Here is a 27,165-nt window from a genome sequence, read left to right as displayed (position 1 = left end):
ATGAGCAAAATAAACGAACCAAACTCCAAATGAATTATAGGAATTTAATTACGTAGCTGTTTGTTATATTTTCGCATGTATTTGCAATTATTGTGCCATGCCGTTCGTTTTGTTCAAATGACCTTTAAAATGAAATTTTCATCCTTTATCAATATAATAGAATCTCATTATCATCCAAATTGTCAAAATAATCATCAATTATGTGAAAATATCGGACTATTTATTATTGTGCTTGCTGCTCCCGTTCGGCTGCTGTAATAATGATGATAACAACACTCAATTATTAATCTGAAAATTATGCAAATATTGTTCAAATAATGAAATTTATTATTCTCGCCGAGAAAAGTGGCTTTTTGCGGTAACGTGATAACAAAGCGAGAGGATTTAAAAAGACTTGGCTGGCAATCAAGGTCGACAATTTATCATTTTTTTCTTAATTATTCATTTAACGAAAGAAAATTTTCATCGCGCGACTCCATTAAAACATCAATTACATCGCTCGATATAATCAACAAAATGGGGACACCAACAACACAGAATTTATTGAAAGCAATCATAAAAGCATATGTTTATGTCATTTCGTCATCCATTATTTATGGATTAATTAGGCGGAAACAGACCTCTAATCATGAACTGAAGGCACACGACGAAAATTGCAGGCGATCCAGGCACGGAAATCAATTACCACTGATATCATAATAATAACAGCAATAAAAGGGAAATATTAATGAAGCGATCGAAAAGACATTTTACGTGCCTGTCCTATATTCTCCCGGAAAATTTAAACGCAATTGTCTCAAATTAAATGTTTCCTCCAACAAACACGAACGGTTGAAACGAGAGAGAAATTCACGTGAGAAATCACTTCAATCGATTTGATTGCTTTTTGTTCTCTTTTTTTGTTTTGTTTTGATAGATTCGATAAAAGGAAATTTTTCGAAAAAAAAATTTTTTTTAAATGTATTTTTTTTTTTTTTTTAAATTCGAAGGGTCGAAAAATTTTCAAGTTTCGAAAAATTTTAACTAATTTTCGAAAAAATAAATTATTCGAAAATAAGTTCGAAAAGCAATGCTTTGAACGATTTGCAAAATAAAATTTAAAAAAAAATCTAAAATTATAAAAAAAAATTATTTTTATTTAAAAGTTTTTAAAGTAGATAATAAATTTTATCAATTTTCGATAATAAGTTCCAAAAGCATGAAATGAAAAAGTTCATAATTTACGAAAATTTTATTATTTAAAAAAAATTAATATTCAAAAAAAAAATTTAAAAGTTTGAATTTATTTTCGAAAAAAAAAATATTTGAAAATAATTTCGAAAACAAAATTCGAATTTCAACAATTTTATAACAGTTAAAAAAAAATTTTTTTAGTGAAAGAAATTTTTTTTTTTAATTTCTGACAGGAATCAAATGAATAAAAGCAAAAGAGCAAGCAAAGAACAACAATTGATTGGCAAAATGCACATTTAAAACAATATAAAGCAATTTCTAACTTGAACGCATTTCGCCTGCATTTTGCCTCACAAAACGACAAAAGACGATAAAATTTCCCCAAATGGATGCTCAAACACGAGATGAAACAGAATCAAAAAGAACAACCCAATTTCGTTAAAAGCACTTCAATTTTCTTCTTTTGTGACATCATTCAAAGATTTTCTTCCATGCTTTTCCCGTCAAAGATATTGATTGTCGAACGAATGAACCTGATATGTAAATAAATCCTTATTCGTGAAGCACACTTTTCAGATAAAGGCAAAGAAAATGTTTTTGTTGTGCTCTATCTCGTCGCAAACACAAAAGTAAACAACAACACGGTAGATGATTTATAAACTACACAAGATGGTCCTTTGCGTCTTCAGGTAAAACTACTACTTCCTCTAATTAGTTAATAAAGTACAACAAATGTCATAATAAACATTAATTTCCTTTCAGCAGAAACACCCTTACATCGACGCGTTTTGTTACAAACGAGCTTTAATTACAACAACAACAAGACTAACATAGATCAGCAACAAACAAGACATTAAAAGGTTAACACTGTAAATTTATGTTTGCATACCCGCATCTGATACATAATTTTCGCCAGTTACCGCAAGTACAAGATATGCTAATAATATGAGCTGTTTGTGCATGTCTCGCTTTGTCGGTTTCAAGGTACGAATTATATGGGGAGATTTATGGAAAATACGGACGAGTGTGAAGTGAGGGAATGGAAACAGGACATTGAACGATTTTGAACAAGGTAAGTACGGAAGACGATGGGAAATCCAATTAATTTTGTTTGCCTTTTTTTTAGGTTGAGTCTATTTGGATTTTTTGACATCGAAGTTCAACAGTTTCTCAAACAAAGGGAAAAATTAAATAATTAATCCAAACCAAGCAAAAATACTAAACAAAATGATCACAATAGGTCTTCGGACCGCGGTGATGCATCCTCAAACCTAACCTAAACAATGAAAAATTTGTGACGCCCATTATACGAATCGAAATCCAAAAGTCGACCTTAATTTTTTTGTTGATAATATTTTCCCATATTGTCTAATGGTTAGGATATCCAACCAAAGTGAAGATAAAATTAATCTTCGCTTGTAATTTTTTCACTTTTTTTTTTCATTAATTTTTTTAAATTTAAAATTTTCACTTAATATGTTAATTTTCTCGATGAAAACTTGAATCTATGGAAGGAACTCATTAACTTAATTACTTTTAAAGTATTTGCAAATGACACGAAGAGTGTTTTCTTATACTTTACCTTAGCTATTTTACAAATTTCAATCAATTAGAAGTAATTAAATTATCTTTGCTCGACACAATTTCTTCGTTGAAAAATATCGCGCGTCGTCCTAATAATAATTTTCATAAATATTATCGAATTTTTAATTAAAATGACAAAATTAGGTTACGACAAAACGCCATGAGTTACTTTTTCCATCAAATTTTTTTCACATTTCCTCCTGTTGATAACTCAATTATTTTCGTTAAGCTTTTTTATTTTTTTGATTTTGACGATAAAACGTAACCGGAAGCATTTAAAGGTCGTAAATCCTCTTGAAATCCGCGCGCAAAAATAAAGCCATTAAAGTTGCCTCCTGTTGTTAAATGTCCTACAGAAGAAAAAAAAGGAATTTATGTCTTTGTTTAGTTTTTCTTGATTTTTATGGCTTTTTAATTCCAAAATTCTTATTTATGACACACACACAGAATGTCGTCGTTGTTCCACAAACGAACAGTAGATTATATGACGACTAATTACAGTGTGTTTGAGCACATAATAAATCATTGAGTGTGGTTTGGCAGTACGAGATGGCGACGAGAGAAGCACAATGACGTGCAATATTTATTGTAATTTTGTTATTTATGAGCTTTGAAGTTTTTAGTGGTTGAGTTCATGACTTTAATTTCGTCTTTTTCTCTTTCTCTCCTTTCTTTCAGCTTCTAAAATTGCTTCGGCGATTTCTAATTCTGACATTTCGTAGCTTTGTGTGGCTTCGGGCAAGTGTTCAACATCTTCCTCGGTTACAAAGGAGTCGTTTAGGTCATATTGTGATGCTTCAATAGGCACAGCTTGTGAATAAATTTCCTCCGGGATGAAAGGTTTCAACTCTCGAGGTCGTTGGAAGCGATGAGGACTTCGTGTACTTTGAACATACTTCGCAAACATGTTGGTTTCGTTCATTATTGAAGGCTCATCAACTACAAATCCGTGTAAATCGGAGAATCCTGTCTCATCAAAGTCATCTTCGTCACTGTCGTCATCGGAAATGCCTGCTTCGGTGTCGAGAAAGGCACATTTTCGACGACTTTTGTTGTTTTTCGATGTCTTTTGGGCTTTTGGAAGAGGCTCTGATTGAATTTCTTGTTCGAAATCATCATTTTCATCTTCACTATCGGATAAAATTTTGCGTTGACGTTTATTTCGTTTGTTAATTGGCTTAATTGCTTGCGTAAGAGGCGATGAAACGGGAGATTTGTGAGTTTTATTGAACATAGGAGCGGAATTCGACACATTTTTTGTTGGATTCGGGATTTGTGATGACATGCGGCAACGAAATAACGACGGAGAAGTATCGTTCAAGGTAATATTTGATGTTCCCGCTTTTGGAGGAGTCTTGAAAACTTTCGAAATTTGCTTTTCATGAAATTTTTCTACATTAATGATCGTTTTTTCAGCATTTTCTATCACAGAAGCGGATAAAATTTGAGTATCATCCAGATTTGACTCCTCATCCTTCTGAATTTCGTTTAATTCGTCAGCGAGAAACATTGAAAGAGAATTGTTAAGCTTCGAAAGACTCTTTTCGAGGATAGTAGTTGGCGAATCAGGGCCTTGACTGTCGATTTCATCATAATTTTGTGTTTCGTGAACATCTTTGAAGGATTTCTCTTTGTCTTTTAAAGGACTTGAACGTTCACAAACCGTTTCTCCGAACAAATCGTCGTCACTGTCGCCAAAAATGTTGTCCAAATCGACGAATTCTAACTTTTGACGCTTACTTTTGTTCTCTTCAGCATCTTCGGGGATCATTTTTTCAGCAGATCTCTTGTTTGAAGCAATTTTAACGGGAATTTTCTTAATTGGAGACTCAATTTTCACAGGATCTGCTTTAAAAATTTCATTTTTTGTAAAATTTTTGTCAGATTTGTTCGTCAAATCGCTCAAAACTGACTTCTCATCCTTCTTTGAAACATTTAAAGTTGATTTTTGGATCGATTTTTGCTCAAATTTGGGATTCTCGTCGGGCGTTAGTAGAAAATCATCAGCATCGGGGAACAAATCGTCAATACTTTTCAATCCAAGTGAGTTTAGAACCTCTTCTTCTGTTTGTTTCTTCTCTTTTACAGTTGGAATGATGCTTCGTGGAGTCATTTTCTTCACACGACTCTCCTCAAGTATCACAGATTTCCTCATAATTGGCGTTGACTCAGCAGGAGCTTTCATAAAACACGACATTGACGGCGAATCATTGAAATTAAGAGTAGCTTGCTTTAGTTTTTTAGGCGTTTTTACAATTTTCGCGCTAATTGGCGTTGAGTTCGATGGTTTTTCAGTCAATCTACGATCAAAAGTCTTCGTCAACAACGATTCATCAATATTGTCGAGGTATTTCGATGGCTGAGAATTCACGTGAAAAATATTTTGCGACTCCAAAACTGGCTGAGATTCGATTTTCGGTACAAAATCTTCCGTTTCAACAATTTTTTGTTCACTCAAGGACTGAATTTCAACAATTTTCTCGTCTCTTAGTTGTTCTTCGACTTTTTTCACGACATCAAGGAGCATTTGAGTTCGTTTTTTATCTGAATTCGTTAGATTTTCCTTCAAAATTCTGTTTAAATATTCTTCAGTTTGCTTCACAAAATAGTTCGGAGCTCGATTTTCCTTTGAATCGACGAGATATTGTTTGAATTCAACTGCGATGTCATTTGCGGCATGGATTGCTTTGTCATTTTCGTATTCCATAACTGAATTTTTTCTCATAGATTTTTGGATTTGTTGTAATTTTTCCCATTCGCTGTCACTTTCGTTCAATTCTTCGATTACAGCGAGTTTTTCGTCATCTTGAGTGAAATTTATTAAAGTTGAATTGTTGGAAATGGGCATTTTTGGCTTCGGGAGTGTTCGATTTGGCTTGATTTTTGTTTCAGTTGTTGATAAAATCGATGTTTCGTTGGAAATTGGAGCCTCGGGGGGATTTTCATCTTCAGAACTTGCCAAGTCTCTTGGTTTGAAGTAGTTTTTTATGTCAGTTTTGGGATTTTTTGTCTAAAAATTTAAAGAAAAAAATTAATTTTTCAAATTTTGTAAGTTTTTAAAATATTTTTACCTTTTTTTCTTTGACAACTTTTCCTTTTTTGCCTCCTTTAGTTGCTTTTTCCACCTTTTTCTTCATTTTTTGTTGGGGCTCGGTTTCTTCAGCTTCCTTGATGTCAAAGCACACTTCGATACATTCCGGATTGAACTCTTTCGGCACCATTCGAGGCGATTCTTTGTACAAAAACCACTCAGTTTCCTTCTTATTTGCCAATTTCGCGATCGTTTTATCCTTTTGCGACACAACTTTCTTCAGAATTTCATGTTCTCGTCCTTCCGCAACGAGCATCAACACTTTTCCTCTCTGTTTTCGGCCCGTTCTTCCAATTCTCTGCACAAAACGCGTCGGATTCGAACTACTGTCGAAGCAAACGATCATCATAACGTCTCCAACATCGATTCCTTCTTCGACAACGCACGTCGCTATCAAGCAATTACTTTTTCCCTCGCGAAATTCCTTCATAACGGCAAGTTGTTCCTTCTGCGTAACAGCTTTGATGCCCGAACTGCTTCCTTGCCCAACCATTTTTCGAGGTTTTATCAGAGGTTTGTGTTTTGAGAGCAAAATATCGATCAGCAAAACCGTTTCTCGCAGTTCACAGAAGACAATGACCTTCGAATCGGGCGTTTCCTTGAAATGTTCGACTAATTTATGCTCCAGAACCTCGAATTTCGGATGCCCAAAGTCAAACATTGGATTTTCCGTGACACTCGAGTTCAGGGTTCGATCGAGAACGATATTTTCAATGCCCATTTCCTGCTTTAGATCATCCAGCAAGAGTCGGAGAGCGTCATTTTGGTTCACAAAGTACTTAAATCCGCTGCGATTTTGTTCGTCGAGGAAAGAATTCAAAAACATTCGACATCCGTGACGTTCCAAGACCTCCAAGGAGTGATAAAGTGACATACAAGTACTAAAAGTTGACGAAATTTCGGTGTAATTCGGCGGTTTTTCGACAATTGCTAAGCGATGGAATTCTTTTTGTTGCATTATGATCCAACCTTTGCTGTGAGAACCCGCATTTCCCGTCAAAAGGTTCATTTCTTTCAATTTTTCGACGTACGGCTCGAGAATTTTCACCAAACTCGCCTTAATTCGCTTAATTCGACTGTCGAACGGGACAACTTCCGTTTTGATCATCTTTTGAAACGTGTATTCGGCGACATCGATGCTATTTTCGTACCGTACTTCGATGTGAGAGATCAATAAATTCTGTGAAATTTCTCGAACGTCAGCTAAATCCTTGCCCGGCGTCGCACTCAACGCTAAAACTCGAAAATTTCGATTTTTTTCCGAGATATATTTGATTACTTCGCAGTAAGCGTACTTTCCTTTCGCTTTGTGAGCTTCGTCAATGACCACGAGACGAATGTCGTTCACGGGAAAGTCGTGTTCGGGCGAAAGCATGTCAGAAATCACAGCTTGAGGCGTTGCGTAAAAGACTTTTTTGCTTTTCCACAGCTCTTGGCGGTCTTTTTGCGCTTTTCGACCCGTGATTTCGACTGTGTCGGACTTTGGGATGCCCATGATGTTGTAACAAGCATCAATTTGCTGCGAAACAAGAGGACGAGCTAAAAGAAATTTCGTGTTAAAACCGAATTTTGATGAAAAAATTAAAAAAATGTCTCACCCGGCGCCATGAAAATCACTTTTCCCCTCGGATACCATCGATAAAAGTTGTACATGACAACAGCTGCGATGAAAGTTTTGCCAAGACCCGTTGGAAGAACGACCAAAGTGTTGTTAAACAAAGCTTTTTGACTTATGGACCTCTGATAACTGCGAATCGGGTAATTTGTGGGATAAATCCATGTCTAAAAATGATGAAAAAATTAAAAATTGCATTAAAATTGTCGAAAAATCAACTTACCTTCCCGCTGGAATTGTCAAATCCGTAATACGGAGTATCAATTCTCAGTCGACTTTTATTCTCAAAGGCATCTGGGTCCTCGAGAAGCATTTGCATCGAATAATCAAGCTGTGTGTCATCCATTTTCGTTCGATTTTTAATGTTTTTCCATTACTTTTGACCAAAAATGATGAATTTTCGACTTAAATCTAAGAAAAAATATTAAATTACGCAGAAAAATGAAACATCCCGCTCTTAAAAATTCAAAACAAAACGAACTTTCGTCAGAAAACAAACTTCAATGAAGAATTTTGTGTGAGTTACGTTCGATGGAACACTTTTTACGTCAAATTTCTGTCAATAGAATCATCGAGGCATCGTGAAATCCTTTTTTTTTGCGTAAAAATCCTTGAAAAATTTAAAAAAACATCAAGATGGGTCTCTCGCCAGATGCTAAAGAACGTCTCGGAACAGTTTTCGAAATTGTCAAGACTGCATTCCATTATGGATTTATTCCAACAGTTCTTTATCTCGGTAAATTTGTGATTTTTTTTAAATTTGAAGCCCATGTTTTGATTTGATTTTTTATTTTTTTTAGGTTTTCGCAAAGGACCTGAACCTGGACAACCTCCATTGAGCGTCTTGAGCCTCTTGTGGCAATAAAATTTACCTGATAGAAATAAAAATAGAGAGAATTTGTGTTAAAAATGGGATAAAATGTTGGAATTATGCATAAATTGAGTCCCGTTTTGGGAAAACGTGGATTCCAAAGTTACATTTTAATTGTTTTTATTTAAAATTCTAACGAAAAAATAGAAAAATTGATGTTTAACGACGATTTCTGCGATCATCCCGTCGATCATCGCGACTTTTATCTCTTCTGTCGTCTCGATCTCGACCATTTCGTTCGTCACGACGACGATCATCTCGTCTTCGATCGTCTTTTCTATCGTCCCTCGAGCGTTTTTCTTCTTTTTTGTCGTCTCGAGAGCGTTTTTCGTCTCTTCTGCGATCATCGCGTTTGTCATCTCTACGTTTTTCGTCTTTTTTCTCCTCTTTTTTTGAATTTTTCTTCTTCTTTTTTCGTTTTTCATCCTCGGAGCTGCTTGAACTCTCACTACTGCTCGAAGAATCGCTCGAACTTGATGAACTTGAGCTGCTTGAAGACGAACTCGAGGATGAACTTGATGATCCTTTGACCAATTGACTCGGAGCTGCAACAGGATTTGCCGCTAATGGCTTCGGAGCTTTCTTCAAATGTTCTCTCAAGTCATCTGTGAGACCTCCCAAGCCGATTGACGTGAAGAAATTGATGGAAAATCGGGTGTCGCGGGGATTATCGCGAGGTAAAAGTCCCGCGAAATATTCTTGGAGCGTCACATCCTTCAAACGTTCATTCAATTTCGCTAATCCCATGTATTCAGCCAATTCTTGGAACAAAATTTTGATAAAAATACGCGAAGAGCTCGTTGTGTCGTCCTCATTTAAGCGAATGCACTGCAAAACATCCCATCCAATGGCGTCAGAAAAGAGCAAATGCGCGAAAAATTTCGAAACATTCCGCAAACGGTTCGTATCCAGGCGATGCGTTGTCTCGTAAGTGTCTTGAAAAATTTGTTGGAACGGTTCAATGTACGCTTTGTTGATGTTACAAAAGCGCTGCGCAAGTAATCCGTAGAATTTTTCGTAAGTTCGTTGTTCGGCGCAACAATCCAAGAACATGTGACACAATTCCGCTTCTTGTCCGGGTTTTAGTTCCATTTTCATGAGTTTGTGCGCGCATTCTTCGTAGTCGAGCGACGAATGGATTGTCAGATAAATCACGCGACGGAGAGCAATTAAGTTTGTTTCTGTGTTATCGATGATCGTTTGTTTGTCCTCGACTTCTTTTTCTTCCTCTTCGTCGTCGGAATCAGATCCGGAGCCCGAAGATGATCCGCTTCCTGATCCCGAGCCGGATTTCGAGTCAGAATCACTTCCCAAGAGGCCTTTGCTGAGCTCTTTGTACTTTGCTTCGTTTTCTTCGTATTTCTCGTCGTGCTTGAAAACGTCTGAAAAATAGAAAAAAAAAATTATTTTCAATTTAAAATTTTTTTAAATTTTTATATTTACAAATTTCGTTAAAATTACCATAAAATAATATGAAAAAAAAAATTAAATTTAATTTAAAAACGTAAAAAATTAAGGAATTTATAAAAAAAATTCTTCCTATCAAAATAAATTAAGACTCACTTAAACTTAACGAAAAGGTACTAATTTATCATTTTTATTCATTTTATAACTCAAAACTGCCAAAAAATTGAAACTGAAAAAAATTTTTTTCTTTGACATAGTTTTATTTTGAAAACTAAATCAAGAGAAAAACTATTTTCAAAGCAATTTTTGTCAAATCTTGCTCCAAATGGATAAAAATTTGTCAGAGGGCTCTAATTTATCATTTTTATGCTGCCAAAAAATTGAAAAATTTTTGTCAAATCTTGCTCCAAATGGATAAAAATTTGTCAGAGGGCTCTAATTTATCATTTTTATGCATTTTATAACTTAAAACTGCCAAAAAATTGAAACTGAAAAAAATTTTTTTCTTTGACATAGTTTTATTTTGAAAACTAAATCAAGAGAAAAACTATGTCAAAAACTGTGTCAAAGCAATTTTTGTCAAATCTTGCTCCAAATGGATAAAAATTTGTCAGAGGGCTCTAATTTATCATTTTTATGCATTTTATAACTTAAAACTGCCAAAAAATTGAAACTGAAAAAAAATTTTTTCTTTGACATAGTTTTATTTTGAAAACTAAATCAAGACAAAAACTGTGTCAAAAACTATGTCAAAAACTGTGTCAAAGCAATTTTTGTCAAATCTTGCTCCAAATGGATAAAAATTTGTCAGAGGGCTCTAATTTATCATTTTTAATCGTTTTATAACTCAAAACTGCCAAAAAATTGAAACTGAAAAAATTTTTTTTCTTTGACACAGTTTTGTTTTAAAAACTAAATCAAGAGAAAAACTGTGTCAAAAACTATGTCAAAGCCATTTTTGTCAAATCTTGCTCCAAATGGATAAAATTTGTCAGAGGGCTCTAATTTATCATTTTTAATCGTTTTATAACTTAAAACTGCCAAAAAATTGAAACTGAAAAAAATTTTTTTCTTTGACACAGTTTTGTTTTAAAAACTAAATCAAGAGCTGTGTCAAAAACTAAACTGTGTCAAAGCAATTTTTGTCAAATCTTGCTCCAAATGGATAAAAATTTGTCAGAGGGCTCTAATTTATCATTTTTAATCGTTTTATAACTTAAAACTGCCAAAAAATTGAAACTGAAAAAAAAATTTTTCTTTGACATAGTTTTATTTTGAAAACTAAATCAAGAGCAAAAAAACTGTGTCAAAAACTGTGTCAAAGCAATTTTTGTCAAATCTTGTTTCAAATGGATAAAAATTTGTCAGAGGGCTCTAATTTATCATTTTTATTCATTTTATAACTCAAAACTGCAAAAAAATTGAAACTGAAAAAAAATTTTTTCTTTGACACAGTTTTGTTTTAAAAACTAAATCAAGAGCAAAAAAACTGTGTCAAAAACTTTGTCAAAGCCATTTTTGTCAAATCTTACTCCAAATGGATAAAAATCTATCAGAGGGCTCTAATTTATCATTTTTAAGCATTTTATAACTCAAAACTGCCAAAAAGTTGAAACTGAAAAATTTTTTTTCTTTGACACAGTTTTGTTTTAAAAACTAAATCAAGAGCAAAAAAAACTGTGTCAAAGCAATTTTTGTCAAATCTTGCTCCAAATGGATAAAAATTTATCAGAGGGCTCTAATTTATCATTTTTAAGCATTTTATAACTCAAAACTGCCAAAAAGTTGAAACTGAAAAATTTTTTTTTCTTTGACACAGTTTTGTTTTAAAAACTAAATCAAGAGCAAAAAAACTATGTCAAAAACTGTGTCAAAGCAATTTTTGTCAAATCTTGCTCCAAATGGATAAAAATTTGTCAGAGGGCTCTAATTTATCATTTTTAATCATTTTATAACTCAAAACTGCCAAAAGATTGAAACTGAAAAAAAATTTTTTCGTTGACATAGTTTTGTTTTAAAAACTAAATCAAGAGCAAAAAAACTGTGTCAAAAACTGTGTCAAAGCTATTTTTGTCAAATCTTGCTCCAAATGGATTCAAATTTGTCAGAGGGCTCTAATTTATCATTTTTAATCATTTTATAACTCAAAAGTGTCAAAAAATTGAAACTGAAAAAAAATTTTTTCTTTGACATAGTTTTGTTTTAAAAACTAAATCAAGAGCAAAAAAACTGTGTCAAAAACTGTGTCAAAGCAATTTTTGTCAAATCTTGCTCCAAATGGATAAAAATTTATCAGATGGCTCTAATTTATCATTTTTAATCATTATATAACTTTAAATTGCTCAAAAATTGACTTAAGTAATAAATTTTTACTTACTCAATATCTCCTGCGGATCCGTTGCCTCATCCAACATAATCAAATGCGTAAACTGATCGTCTTCTTCAACCAATTCCAATGCATCAATAACCGCAACGTGATCCCGAAATCCATCTTTTCTCACTTGGAACACTACTTCGATCATGTACTGCACTCGTTTATCCAATTTCCCTTCGTGCAAAATATTTTTCAGCATTTCAAAGATCGCATTGACTCCTTTTCCCGTAACTTCTGTCAACTTTTGCCCGCATTCCTTCAAAAAGGCAATTGCAACTTCGACTGAATCGTCTGTTGGTGTCTCGACGAGCAACGTTAAAATTTCCAACGCGAGAATTTCATGGGCAACTCTTTGGTTGACGAGATGCGCCATGAAACGCGACGAACTGAGACAAATTGACTTGTCGTTTCGACGAAATCCTCGTTTGAATTGGATCACGAGACGTTTTAGCAGTAATTCTCCGATACTTGGGAATTTTGAGTTAATTACAGCAACGAGGGCGGCATAAACGTGCGTAAAAGTTGGCGACGCCGCTTGAGCTTGAATGATGGAGCGACAAAGCAAGCCTTTGCCACGAATGATGTTCTCCTTTAACAGTTCCCGCGTAATGATGGCGATGTTATCGACGTTAATTTTGTTGATGTACCCGTGAATGGACTTTTTCAGGGCTTCCCAAGCGATTCGTTGGTACGCGACACTCGTCTTATCCGTGATATTCGCTTGCATCATGCGCAATTTCGCCGGCGGGATATAAGCGCCGCCCGTTTTGAGTGTCAACAAGTCAGTTGGAGGCTTGCGAACTCGTTCCGGGGCTTTTTCCGGGGACTTTTCGGGCGATTTTGTCGGCGAACGTCTTCCTTGATCGTAATAACGACTTCCGACAACTTCATTTTTGTCACGAAAATCTCGCCTTTCACGACGGGGACTTTTATTTCTTCGTCTTTCGTTGCTTCTGTCACTCGAAGACGACGCGGAACGCCTTCGCCGTCGATCATTGCTACGCCGACGAGTTCGTTGTCGCTTCCGATCGTCATCTGACTCGCTTCGACGCTTCCTTTTTTCGACATTTTCTTTGTTGCTGCGTCTCGTGTCTTCTTCCTGAGGCTCAGATTTGGGAATTTTATCAGCAACTTCCTTTCCGGTGTTTTTAATTTTTTCATCCGCATTTTTGAGAGCGTGATCCAACGCTACATTTGCTATTTTTACTGTTACAGCGGATTTTAACTTGGAATCTTCTTCACTTTCGGATCCTGAGGAGCTTGAACCCGATGTCGATGAACTATTTTCTCCTTCTTCGCTCATTTTTTTCAAAGAAAACTACAAAAAAATCTAAAATTGTCGGGAAATCGTTTTCAGTTGTTTACGTTTTGCTTAAATTTGACGTTTATCACTTTCATTCGTCTCACGTTGTCAAAAAATGTAAACAAATCGTCGTGTTTTTGAACGTAATTCACAAAAAATGTTAAAAATTATTAAAATTTAGACAGAAAATTGAAAAAAATTACCCAAAATGGCATCTCAAAAGCCTCTCATCGAAGTAATTGTGTCAGAAGTTGCTTTGGATGGCTTTGAAGGCATCACATTTATCGGTAATTTGCTTTAAATTTCCCTCCTGTACTTTTTTTCTTACAAAATTTTTCATTTTTAGATCTTTGTCAGCGAATTTCCAAAAGACAATCCCTTTCAAATCCTCTTCCAACGAAGATTCGTGACACAATTTGGTCCTTCGTGCTAAAATATCCCGAATTTCGCTTCTATATCCTTCCAACTCCCCGTCAAATCCTCACAATTTACGATCGTGCGACGTTAGATGCTCTGTCTCACACAAAAATCGAAAAGGATCAAGCCACGGGAGTTGTTAAATACAAATATAATCCCCTTGACATTGAAGGAGAACGAGGTTCATGTGAACATTATGACACGCGAGTTGAAATTCAAGCGTCAGAACTTGCGGAAATGACTGTCGATGTGATGGTTGAACGGTATGGACAAGCTTTGGTTATTGTAGCATCGCAAAAACAACGAAATAAAGTCCTTGGATTGTTAAATGATGACTTGAACTTGCAGCAATATTGCATTTTGGAACGTATTGGGAGAAGTCGAGAGCTTGGAGAGTTTTCTGCGGGTCCGGGAACGTTACAGGATATCTTGAATACGGAGAAAAAGGTTGCTGGCGGTTATGTGATGTAAGAAAATTTTTATTTTTAATGAATTTTTTACATGAAATAAGTTCAGATTGAATTTTTTTCTTCGAGAAATTGAAAAACTAAAAAGTTAGCTCTTATTTTTTAAGAGCTAAATTTAGTTTTTCTTCATATTTTGAGTCAGTTTTAATTTTTAACAATAATTTATGAAGAAATTGACAAAATTTGATATTTTAGAGCAAAAACTGATCAGATTTTGATGTAAAATTTAAAGAGATAAAAAGTTAGATTTTAATCATGAAAATTAAAATTTGAAAATTTTCTTATATTTTAAGTCAATTTTAATTTTTAACAATATTTTATGAAAAAATTATCACAAAATTTTATTTTAGAACAAAAACTGATAAAATTTCTAAAAAATTAAAGAGAGCTAAAAAGTTAGCTTTTTTTCTTGAAAATTAAAATTTAATTTTTTTCTCAATATTTTAAGTTAATTTTAATTTTTAACAATATTTATGAAAAATTTTAGAGCAAAAACTGAAAATATTTTGTTGCAAAATTTAAAGAGCGAAAAAGTTATTAGTTTATTTTTTTTACAAAAATTTATGATTGAAAAACTGAAAAGTTAAAATTTTTTAATTTTTTTCCTTTTTCAGTCTTTATTAATTGAGCTTATTTTTCAAATAAAATAAAAATAAAATATTTTTTATTTTATAAAAAAAAATCTTGTTGATTCAAAGAGAAATTAATTTTTTTAATTTCCAAAAAAAAAATAATAAAAATTTTTATATTTTTTTTCTAATAATTTTAAATTTCAAAAAATTAATTTTTATTTCAAAAAATATAAAAATTCATAAAAAATATTTTTATTTTTTTTTTCTTTAGGAAACGCTTAATAAGTCGAAATCTCATCACAAAACAAGAATACCGCTTGGAACGTGAAAATATCACAAAATTCATCTACCATCTTCCCCAATTTTACTCCGAGATGAAGTCCCGAGTTCATCTTCTCATGGAAAATGCGATAAATTTCCTGAAAAATTGCCCCAACGGCATGGGAGAAATTCGAGAAGTACGTGCCGCGCTCATGTGTGACCCAAATCAAGCGATTCGAGCAATGAAACATCCCGATTTTCGTGAAGTTACGGTCCGAGAAGACTTACCATATCGTCAAGTGTATCCAGATGCCCCGCGCGAAAAATGGCAATGCAAAAATCACACCGAACGCCTTTTGAACATGATCCGTTTGAAAGATCCGAGCATCGAAGTGTACAATTTATTCACGCGAAAGACGACAAATGACGTCTCCGAGCAGAACGAAGACGAGGATGGGCGCCAATTGATGGATGTCGGTAACCAAATTCATGATTTATCGCTTTTGCGGCAACTTTACCGATATTTGGATGAAAAAGGTGTCGATGGCGCGAAACAAATTGATGTTCAACGGTTTTTTGGCTTGTCGAGACTTAATGGGCGAGCAATTATGCGAGTTTTTGAACGGCATGCCCTCACGGATACGTTTATGGTTGACGAAGGACGTCAACGCGTGAAAAAATGGTATCTGAAAAAGTACAAGGAACAGCGAGATGCGATGAAAAATTGTCCCGAAATCTTACCTGTGCCGCAATCGCAAGAAAATTCTTCGCAAAACTCAATTTCAACGACAGAAACGAAGCCTCAGGAGAACGAAGACGAAGTTTTGCTGAATGTAACCGACAATATCGTCGGATTCGAGTCGTCGGGCGTCGACACAAGCTCCGTAGATGCTACTTTGACGTTCATGAAAGTTTGTCCGGGCATGAAACTCGAAGCGCCGGGCATCAGAAGTCTCTTGAGTGCCAAAAATTTAACGCATCGCGTGCTTCGTCGATGTCAAGTGATACTAAAACTTCTCGGATTACGCAAAGTTGTCAGCTCAACAATCCTCAATATGGCGATTCGTGCGTCAGAGACTCGTTGGGGGTACACGGATCAGTGCGACAAGAAAAGTTGCATGAGATTGCTTAATCGACTCGCGGCGGATGATTATTTGAACATTATGGAGTTGCGGATGACGATTAAGGACAAGGAGATCACATATCTTTTTGCTGTTGCTTTAAATTTGGAGCCTGACAGCGAAGAAGTGCGCGTTGTGGTCGATTCGTACAAAGCGAAGCAAATTATGAAGCGCGTTTACGAAGAAGAAGGCGTCAAGGAAGAGAAAAAACTCGCTCGAAGCAATAATGAGGGCTTAACTTTGGATAAAGAAGCGAAAAAAGGCCTTCAAGAGTTCACAATGGCGCCGAAATTCATCAGAATGCGAAATTTACACGAATTTTTGTTCTATTTCATGTACGGACAGAACCCAGAAAAGGCTCAACCACTCGATGCGAGTCAAGTTGTCAAAGGTTGGCACGGAATTCATCCCGACACGGATTTTAATGCGTTGGATTTGCCGCCAATTTATTCCAAAGAGCTCGATTGGCGCACTTTTGTCGCCCCAAACAAGGGAGAACGTGCCGGATGGGGCATTTTGGGAGAAATTGTACTAAAAATGCCCCTTTCTCTCGTCTTTACGTTGATAAATTTCGACTTGCGACATCCCGAATTGCAACAAATGCTCCTGCATCCCGTTAAACGCTTTTATACTGTCGCTCAAGCCCCTCAAAGTATCCGCGCTGTTCTCACCTACCATCGTTTATACTCCTATTCGATCTATTCCAACGCCGTAAACTTGGCTTATATCGGCGCCTTGCAATTCGGGATGCGACGATCTCCCGAAAAAGATCAAGTTTACATCTACGTCAATAGAAATGTTTCCGTTTTCGATACGCGCAGCTCCGAGCCGAGTTATCACAAAGTCGAAGAAGACAAGGAATATCCACAAAGAGTCTTTTATCTCAAAACGCTGGATGATCTCGAGAAATATTGGTCCGATATTTATGTGATAGCGCACGGAACAAAGTTGAATCATCGTCTTGCGTCGGCAGGACAAGAAGTTTTGATCGAACAACCGAGTGCGAAAGCAGAGCTGCAAAGATGCACGGAAGCCCGATCGTGGGAAGAAGCAGTCAATTTGGATGACGGAAGTATTCCGGGAGACCATTTGGGAGCGGCGGGCTTTGATTCGGCACTTTTTACGCACATTAAGCAGAATTGGATGAAGGGAAGATCGTCAAAGTCGGTTAATACGAAGTTGCTGTTGAGTGCGGGAAAGAAGAAAAGAAGGTAAGTTTTTTTTTTAAACAATAAATTTTTTTAGTTGATAATTTTTCTTGATGTTACCTAAATAATTATTAGTTGTTGTCAATGAATTTTCAAATAATAATTTAAATCTATTCATATTTAAAAATTTGGCAAATTTTGATTTTGAAATTTATTTGAAATTTTACTTTGAAATTCATTTGAGGTTAAAAATTTGTTAAGTTTTTACTTTGAAATTCATTTGAAATTTTACTTTGAAATTCATTTGAGGTTAAAAATTTGTCAAATTTTTACTTTGAAATTCATTTGACTTTGAAATTCATTTGAAATTTTACTTTGAAATTCATTTGAGGTTAAAAATTTGCCAATTTTTTACTTTGAAATTCATTTGAAATTTTACTTTGAAATTCATTTGAGGTTAAAAATTTGCCAATTTTTTACTTTGATATTCATTTGAAATTTTACTTTGAAATTCATTTGAGGTTAAAAATTTGTCAAATTTTTACTTTGAAATTTATTTGAAATTTTTACTTTGAAATTTATTTGAGGTTAAAAATTTGTCAAATTTTTACTTTGAAATTCATTTGAAATTTTACTTTGAAATTCATTTGAGGTTAAAAATTTGTCAAATTTTTACTTTGAAATTCATTTGAGGTTAAAAATTTGTCAAATTTTCACTTTGAAATTCATTTGAAATTTTACTTTGAAATTCATTTGAGGTTAAAAATTTGTCAAATTTTTACTTTGAAATTCATTTGAGGTTAAAAAATTTGTCAAATTTTTACTTTGAAATTTATTTGAGGTTAAAAATTTGTCAAATTTTTACTTTGAAATTCATTTGAGGTTAAAAATTTGTCAAATTTTTACTTTGAAATTTATTTGAAATTTTACTTTGAAATTCATTTGAGGTTAAAAATTTGTCAAATTTTTACTTTGAAATTCATTTGAGGTTAAAAAATTTGTCAAATTTTGACTTTGAAATTTATTTGAAATTTTACTTTGAAATTCATTTGAGGTTAAAAATTTGTCAAATTTTTACTTTGTAAAATTTAAAAAAAATCCTTCTAATCAAATTTTTCTCTCTAAATCTCATTTCAGCATCCACAAATACAACCAAGTATCCGCTGCCGAAGCTGCTTCCAAACGCAAAGCAATGATCGCTCTCCGTAAAGTTGGTTCAATCAAACGCCGCGGCATCAAATCCGAATCGAAGCTTCGTCGAATTCCTCTAAAAATGAATCAAGGCAAACGAATTCGGATGCCTCATTACGACGAAGTCGACAAAACTGCCTTGAAACTCATGAACAAACTCCGTGTCGATTGGAAAGAAGAAGAAGATCAAACTTTGTTGACGTGCAAACTCGCCTTGCTTTACATGAGTCCTCCTGTTGGTTGCGGAGCTTCTTTCCAAGCGATTCGCGACATTTTGCATTTTAAACACGCGTCGTCGATAAATAAAACGACAAAAGCTTGTCAACGGCGATTGATGTACATTTTGAAGTTGAACACAGATACTCGGAGCATGTTGAATTTCGACGTGGAAGAGTTGAAACAAAATCGAGACATTGAAAAACGGTTCGGGGAGAATTTTTTGCAGAATTTACGGCAAGTTTTCCCGTCTGAACAGGATTTTAATGTCGCCATGAAGATCCATTTTGTGACGTTGATCTATTTGTTGGACAATTGTTACAAGAATTTAGCGACAAATCAGTTTCAGTTCAAGAATATCGTCTTGCCAGACACCATTGAGGAGTTTCAAGAGCAATTTAACATGTCGCGAATCAATAAATTGTTGTATGTTCAGGACCCGACAACGGTTGAAGGGGTGCAAACGATGATGGTTGATGCTGTGATCCATAGTTCGATGTGTTGTACCAAAGATAAAACGACATGGAATTTCCAACTTTTTGATATTTACAAAAATTATTCGGATGAACTCTTGCGAACGAGCATCAAAGAGCTCCGAGCGAGAAGTGTGATCTCCGCCAACAAGTCTGTCATGACAAAACGCTTGTTCACAAGTCCCGTTTCCGGATGCCCCTTCCATCTTTCACAGACTTATTTGAACCAAATTACCACAAAATTCTCCTATGACTCGTTTTCGGAGGCATTCGCGCGTCTCCTTGACATGAGCGACGTCATTTCTCGTGGATTTTACAACTTCAAGTCCTTCGACATCGGCAGTACGTTACTTTTTGCGGATCTTTGCAACAGAAATCTCATGACAGTCAACATCGAACTCCCGAAATTCGTGATGCAAGTCGAAAAAAATTTGCCTGTCGAGAATTCGGCAAGTTACGAACGAGCTAAGAACAAATTTTACGGGATTTTGGAGCATTTTCAGATGAACGACGAAGGAAAAATGCGGTCAGAAGACTCGGATGAGGAGAATTTGGACACAAAAATTGAAGAGAAAGAACAAAAACGACGCTTGGACTTTAAAGAAACCGAAATTTACAATTATGCCCAAAGTCCTGTTGAAAAATTGCTGAAACTTGACAACATTTACTTCCATTTCTTCTGTTTATTGAAGTCCTTGAAGCAAAAATCGCCCTTGATGTCGCAGAATTTTCATGCAGAAGAGAAATGTTCCTTGTCAGAGTGTATTTTAAGTGAAGCAGATCCAATTGACGCCTGTATTCGCATTGCGGCGCAGTGTAAGGATATCATAAAAGGTCTCCTGAGTGCTCAAAAGAAAGGAAATTCCGCGAAAATTGAGTCAAATACCAAAAATTATCAAATTAGAGAAGAAAATTTACAAAATTTCTTCGAAAATTTCACGCAAAATCATCGATCGCAGGAAAAATCGAAACTTTTAAAGATAATCGGCAAAGAAAAAGTTGCCAATAAAGGTCCAAATATGCTCGAATTAGCGAATGACTTGAATTTACAGGCTGAAACGAAGTTACATTTCTGGATAAAGTTGATTGATAACACGTCAAAGGCGAAATTAAGAGATCAAACAGCGGAATTTGCATCGTCGCAGTCGATTGTGTCAGCGAAGAAGAGTAAAAAAGACGTCCCGCAAGATAATGTGCATCGATATCACGATTTGTTCAATGTTAACATCGGAAAATTGGCGGTTGGAGTGAAAAATGATGCGAGTAAAGTCATGGTAGAGTTTGAAAATGTTCAAACGCCGGAATGTTTGATGTTGCTGAAAAAGGAAAGGAAGGAAGATGTCGTTAAAAAGATCAAAAGGTGAGATTTTTTGAATAATTTTTAAAAAATTTTATTAAAAATTGAACTTTTTTGTAAAATTTTTCGAGAAAAGCTCAATTTTTAATAGAATTCGATCTCGAATGCAAAAATTTTTGAATAAAATCGTACTCGAAAAATTAATTTTTTATCGAATTTTATCCAAAAAGTTTTTTTTTTTGATAGAAATCTAACCTCAAAGCTTCATTCTTGTCCAAATTTGATAAAAAAAAATAATTTTTTAATAATTTCGATCTCGATTGCAAATTTTTTTTATTAAATTCGTTAAAATTTTACCTCAAAGCTTCATTTTTGACCGAATTCGAATTAAAAAAAAATATTTATATTTTATTTCGATCTCGACAGATCGGAATTAAAACTCGAAAACTTCATTTTAGATTTCAAAAGTTTATTTTTTTAATAAATTTTTTAAACTAAATTCGATTTAATTTTAATAAATTTACCTTTTTCGCAGCTCCGCAATATGGCCCATCCACATAAGAAACATAACTGAACTCAGAAAGACCCTAAGAGCTCATAAACTTGTTGATCACGAACGAAAATTAGCAGAAAATGTGCTTGAACAGATCAAAGATGGCGGAGAAGTAGGCGTTAAAGCAACTTCTTTAGCAATTGTAAGTCAAAATTTCACTTTTTCGAACATTTTTTGACATTTTTTCTTTAAAATCTTTCAGATCTTTCAAAAAACTCCTCACGATCTCCTTCAAAAAGTCATCAACGCTCTCGTTGCTGCTGATTTTGTGCTCCGTACAGGCATCCGAACCATCACGTACGTGCATTGGAGTTGTGCGAATGCTTGGCTCGTCAAAAGTTACAACCTGAAAAGGCTCGAACGAGAATCTTTGCCTTTGGAATCTCTCACAAACAGTTTTCCAAGCACTTCTGAAGCTTCAAATGCCGCAGGAAAGCGTTTGCGTGACGACGACGACGAATTTCTCGAAGGTCCGCATCTCAAAAGACATCGTGCTGACTACCCCGAAGCTGAACATGTCTCGGATTTCGTTGATCGCGAAAATATTTTCCTCATTCCGATGCCTTGGATTCGCATTAACGGCACTTTGAATCGTCGAACGCTCGATAAATGGATGGGAACAGTCCTTTTGCACGTTTTGCAGTTTCCGGGACAGTATTTGAAGGATATTTTCAACAGATTTAGCATTTTAACGCCCGTTCAAGTGAGAAAATTATTGGAATTTCTCGTTGATTTGGATTGTCTTTCGTTGCACGTGAAAACGGGACCAAAAGTAAATTTGTTCAGCGATTTCGAAACAAATGACTTCACAATTCGAGATGCCACAGACTTTGATAGTGAACACGAAGTTTTTGCCCAATGCAAACCCGAAGCATTCACAAAATTCGCTTTTTTCATCGGAAATAAAAAATATTCGTCGGATTTCATTTAAAATTAAACAAAAAAAAATCTGAAAATAAATTTTTGTAAATTTTTTTTACGAAAAAAAAGAACTTTTTAACTCACCTCCATATGTTTCTCGGTTTCTTCTTCGTCGTCATATTCGTAGTTGAATCTGTATAGCGATGCAACATTACGTTGCGTGGTAATAACAAATAAAAAAAAAATAGAGAAGAATGGCTCAAAACAAACCACAATAAAACTTTATGAATCAGTTGCAGTTTCAACATTCGCGTGATCGGACTGAGTTTCTCTTCTTCTTTTAGAAATATTTATTGAAAAATAGTAATAAATAAATATTTACGATAAAAAAAAACGGAAATTGTGAAAAAAAATTACGAAAATTTAATAAAAAGTGTAAGAAAAAAATATAAAATTAATTTATTGAATTGCAAAATAATTTTAAATTAAATATTTTATTAAAAAAAAAATTTTTTGGAAAATTTAATTATTTTTTTTTTTGAATTAAAAAAAATAAAAATTGAGAATATGAAATTGTATTAAAAATTAAAAAATAATTTCGAGCAAAAATTTATTTTATTTTTTTCCCGTGCACGAACAAATTAAATAATTCGTTTTATTATTAATTAAATTTGGCTTGATAAATAATTATTTTTTTTATAAAAAAAAAAATAGAAATAATAAAAATATTAAAAAAAATAAAATAATTAATTTTAATCAAAAAAGTCGAGAAAAGTGAATTATTTTGTTAAAAAAAAAATTAAAAAATATATTTTTCCAATATTTAAAAAAAATGTGCAATAATTTATTTTAATGATTGAATTAAAATTTAATATTTTTTTATTAATTTTTTATTTAATTCAAAATAAGTTTATTTATTTAATTAAAAAAAAAAAATAAAAAAAATATTTTATTTAATTAAAAATCATAAAAAAAGTGTTAAAAGTCAAAATTAATAGTTTTATCAAAATTAATTTGTTTTGATGTTAAATTATTTTTTTATTTAATTTTTAAAAAATAAAATAATTTAATTTTATTCAGAAAAGTCAATAAAAGTGAATTATTTTTTTTTAAATAATTTAAAATTATATTTTTTTAAATATTAAAAAAATTGTTATTTTAATAAATATTTTAAATCTTTAATTTAATTAATTAATTTATTTATTGAAATTCGATAATTTTTTTATTAATTTAAAATTTAATTTAAAAATTATTTTTAAAAAAATATTTAAAAAAAAAGTGTTAAAAGTAATAATTGATGCAAAAAAAAATAACAACAAAAACGGGAAAAAATTCTAACTGTTGTAGTGTGACAAGATGTCGAAGCATGTCAAGCAATCTCATCAATGAACACCTTTGAGAGAACAAAGCAACAGCAATTTTCACAAAAACAAAAAAAAATAAGAAGTCAAGAACAAAACAAAACGACAGATCACTGATTCTTAACTTCTGATAAGCTTGAGTGCTCCTTTGGGAGTCATTTGCCATTTTTTTCACATTCTTCAATTATTTCTCTCTCTGTGTTTATCTCTTTATTGAACAATGTTTCAGCCCAAGAAGAACTAATAAATAAATAAATAAAATAAAAGTGAGCTTTGAACTCTTCCAGCAAATAGAATTTTATTGCGAATCGTGGTCTTTTCATAAAAATACCAAACTAAGAAATTTTTATCGAGAATTTGTTGAAGCGATTTTCAAGTCACGATAGGCGATTTTATTAGTTAGCCATCATTTTGCCATTTAAGGAATGACTTTTTTATGTAACTGGCTAATTTGGATAGAAAAATGTCAGTTACGAGAAAGTTTTTTTTTGTGTTTGTGTGTGTGTCGTTAATCATTGAACGGCGTTAATTTGGGCGAAAATTGCAACGAGCGATAAGGAGAAGTTCTGCATTTTGATTAGTTGAAATGTGAAAATTTGCGCTTTTGGTCTGTAATTCGTCTTTTGATGATTTTTTTTACTTTTTCATCATAAAAATTAAAATTTTCGCATAAAATTTGAAAAAAATTTAAAGAAAATTTTTAAATTGTCTAAAAAAATCTTTAAAATTAAAAAATATTAATAAAATTTCAAGATTTTTAATATTTTAATTTTTTTCTCTAAAAGTTGAATTTAAAATTTTTAAGTGAAATTTTCAAGATTTAAAATTTTTATGAAATTTAAGAAACTTTTTTTTAGCTAATTTTCAAAAAATGTAAGAAATTTCGAAAATGCAACAAAATTTTTACTCTAAATTAAAAATGCGCTTTTGTCAAAAGAAATTTTTCACACAAATAACTGTTTTTGACTTTTGGGCAAGTGTCACAAAGCGTCATTTCACGTTCATCCTTCGCACGTTGCAGACGAGTTTTTGTATCTTTGTCAGATTTAGTGTTAATTTTCGTGAAAAACCTCGACAAAACCCCGAAAAATCGTAAAATAACTGTTATCCGATGATTATAAAACTAACATCTGCTCGTTTTTCGTTCAATTTCTCACTAAAATCGACAAATTACGTTTCTTTCAACATGGATACCGACGCCGCTTCTCCAAGTGTCAAAACTGGCGCCATCAAGAAAGTCTCGTCGAACACTGCGTCAACTTCATCCTCATCCGGAAGTTATTTGAAGGTTTCCAAGAAGCCCTCGTCTCTTTCGAGTCCCAGCATTTCGTACCAACACACGCGCTCGTCAACTTTGCGTATGAAACACGTCACAGGTCGCGCTCCCGAAGTCGAAGTTAAGCAATCTGATGACGTTAAAGCCGTAAAGAAGACAATTGTCAAGAAGAAAACTTCCAAGAAACCCAAATCCGACAAAATTGTGATGACTTTGAAGTCAGCGGATGACGTAAAAAATCTTATCGTTCATGTCGCATCGAAAATTGAGGTTAAGCAGGACTCGGCATCAGCATCTGCAGCACATCCGAAGGTCATTACTTGTCCAATTTGCTTGAGCGATCCGCCAATTGAGCCGACAACAACGAAATGCGGGCACATTTTCTGCCACGAATGCCTTCACAAGGCCTTCGAGAACCACAAGATGAACTGCGCAATGTGCAACAAGAAAATCGAGATCAAAGACCTTCGTCGTGTCTATATTTAATTCGAAAATTTGTGACTTTAGCTTCCTTCGTCAATCTTGATAAACCTAAAATTTAATTCAAAATGATCATTTTTTATCAGAATTGACCAAAAATTTCGTAAATCGTTCCTTAAACTAAAATTTATTGATTAAAAGTAAGAAAATTTATTGAAAAAATGTCTCAGTGAGCAACAAAAAAAGAAAATAAATGAAATAATAAGCACTTTTTATGTGAAACATCAAAAATTTTTGTCATTTTCGAAGGATTTCCTCTAATTAAAATTCAAATCTGTGACGAAACAACAACAAAAAAGTTCATTAACCTTCCTTTCTTTGTTTTATAATTCACTCACGAGAGCACAAAAGAAAGAAATGTTAGCCTTGAACATAAAATTTAAAAGCGAAAGTGAAATTCGAAACATTTTTCGTAAATATTTCTTCACAAACTCTCGATTGAATGTTGTCTCTGCTGTAATTTCAAGTTATTTTTAGAAAATGGCTCAATTTATGGGCACGAATTCGGTTCGTGAGTTCATTTTCTGTCACAATTCGAGCAAAAATTTCTGCTTTTTTCATATTTTTTCTGTTAGAATAGCAAAAAGAATCACGGTAGCAATAAAATAAATATTTTTCTTTGTCTACATTTGAGTTTTCATAGAGGAGGAGAGAGATGTAAAGCAGCAAAAACTGCTACATGAATTGTATTTAAATTTGCTACACGCTTTTATGATTTCTGAAAGAGAATTATGTTGGTTTTGAGTAAAATTTTGCTCTTGAAGTGAAATTAGAGGTCAAATTAAAAAAAAAATTTAAAGATTTTTTGAATAATTTTTTTAAACAATAGAAAATAATTTTTTTGCTTTAAAAAATTATATTAAATTTTTTCTGAAATTTTTCATATTTAATTTTAAAAATAAAAAAAATTACGGTTATAATTTTTTAAAAAATTTTTTTTTTTTTTTTTTTTTTTTTTGAAAAAATTGTAAAAATTTAAAAAATGTCAACTTTTTTAATGAGATATGAGACAAAAAGTTTAAAATATTTTTTTAACGAAAATTTATTTAAAATAAAAATTTAAAAAAAAACAGAAAAACTAAAGAAATTAAATAAATAAACTTTTATAACAATATTTATTATTTCGATTAAAAATTTAATATTTTTTGACTTAAATTTTATTTTTTACGATTTTTTGAAAATTTTGTAAAACAAATTCAAGTTCAAAAATTCTGTAAAAATTTTTATTTATTTATTTTTTTTAATTAATATTTCAAATAAAATTTTTTCCTAATTTAAAAATAATTACAAAAAGTACAATTTTTTGTTTAATTAAATCAAATTGATTTTAAAAAAATTGTAGTTAAAAACCATAAATAAAATTACATTAAATAAATTAATAAAATTAAATTAAATTTTAGTCAAAATTCTTCAAATTTTACCCCAAAAACTTTATTGAATTAAAAATTTAAAAAAATTCGACCTCTTAACTCACTTTTTAAATTAATTTTTCAAAATTTTACCCAATTTGATCCAAATTTCTCACATAATTACCTGATTTTCGTGAAAAAATCCATTTTCAACACTTTTTGAATTCAATCTTCATACAAAAAATAATTGAGATGCAACCGCGTTAACGACTTTCGAGAGTGAAAAGTGTTGAAAACCATTAGCGCGACAAGACAATCGCCACTGAATGCACGAAAAAAGCGTAAAATTTCACCAAAAGCGACCATTTTTGCATCATTAGCATTGTTTAGAGTCTCTTTTACTTACTTTACCCATTCGCCAAGATAAAAAATATAAATATATTATGACAGAAAATTGCTTGCGGAACTTTTTAAAATTCTAGTTTATTAAATTTTTTGTCTCGTTCTTGCATCGCTTGACTTTTAACACTTTTTATAAGACATCATCATAAAAATAATTTTAATTCGTTTAATTTCTAAAAGGAATTTCATTGTTTTGCAGGCATTTCCTCACTTTATTTAAATTCTAAGCAACTCAAAAAGTCTCACGGAGAAATTACAGTTTAGTGAACGCAATTAACACACAAAACACGAGAAAGAAAAAA

General features: G+C 32.8%; 4 protein-coding genes and 1 long non-coding RNA gene across 5 annotated transcripts; 3 read left to right on the top strand and 2 right to left on the bottom strand.

The window, feature by feature from the left end:
* Positions 1-3,001: 3,001 nt before the first annotated feature.
* Positions 3,002-7,856, bottom strand: LOC134832631 (Fanconi anemia group M protein). The gene is made up of 4 exons (XM_063846722.1): positions 7,687-7,856; positions 7,447-7,630; positions 5,829-7,387; positions 3,002-5,767 (listed from the first exon to the last, which is right to left on the bottom strand). The coding sequence occupies exons 1-4, from the start codon at positions 7,807-7,809 to the stop codon at positions 3,398-3,400; spliced, it is 4,236 nt and encodes a 1,411-aa protein (XP_063702792.1). The 5' UTR covers positions 7,810-7,856; the 3' UTR covers positions 3,002-3,397.
* A 204-nt stretch (positions 7,857-8,060) lies between these two features.
* On the top strand, positions 8,061-8,440 carry LOC134831567 (uncharacterized). The gene is made up of 2 exons (XR_010162008.1): positions 8,061-8,199; positions 8,264-8,440. It is a non-coding gene; the product is annotated as an uncharacterized LOC134831567 (long non-coding RNA).
* A 53-nt stretch (positions 8,441-8,493) lies between these two features.
* Positions 8,494-13,463, bottom strand: LOC134831566 (pre-mRNA-splicing factor CWC22 homolog). The gene is made up of 2 exons (XM_063845320.1): positions 12,119-13,463; positions 8,494-9,716 (listed from the first exon to the last, which is right to left on the bottom strand). The coding sequence occupies exons 1-2, from the start codon at positions 13,416-13,418 to the stop codon at positions 8,494-8,496; spliced, it is 2,523 nt and encodes an 840-aa protein (XP_063701390.1). The 5' UTR covers positions 13,419-13,463.
* Positions 13,464-13,601: 138 nt separating this feature from the next.
* On the top strand, positions 13,602-22,078 carry LOC134832630 (general transcription factor 3C polypeptide 1). Its single transcript, XM_063846721.1, has 6 exons — positions 13,602-13,705; positions 13,765-14,302; positions 15,146-17,467; positions 18,542-20,644; positions 21,117-21,276; positions 21,337-22,078. The coding sequence occupies exons 1-6, from the start codon at positions 13,627-13,629 to the stop codon at positions 22,063-22,065; spliced, it is 5,931 nt and encodes a 1,976-aa protein (XP_063702791.1). The 5' UTR covers positions 13,602-13,626; the 3' UTR covers positions 22,066-22,078.
* Positions 22,079-24,367: 2,289 nt separating this feature from the next.
* LOC134830632 (E3 ubiquitin-protein ligase RNF4-like) lies at positions 24,368-25,336 on the top strand. Its single transcript, XM_063844179.1, has one exon. The coding sequence runs from the start codon at positions 24,468-24,470 to the stop codon at positions 25,116-25,118; it is 651 nt and encodes a 216-aa protein (XP_063700249.1). The 5' UTR covers positions 24,368-24,467; the 3' UTR covers positions 25,119-25,336.
* The last annotated feature ends 1,829 nt before the right edge of the window (positions 25,337-27,165 follow it).

This window comes from Culicoides brevitarsis, chromosome 2 (genome assembly GCF_036172545.1).
Source record: "Culicoides brevitarsis isolate CSIRO-B50_1 chromosome 2, AGI_CSIRO_Cbre_v1, whole genome shotgun sequence".
Classification (NCBI taxonomy): domain Eukaryota; kingdom Metazoa; phylum Arthropoda; class Insecta; order Diptera; family Ceratopogonidae; genus Culicoides; species Culicoides brevitarsis.
Note: the sequence above shows the minus strand (reverse complement) of the source record. Positions and strands in the feature narration are given on the sequence as shown.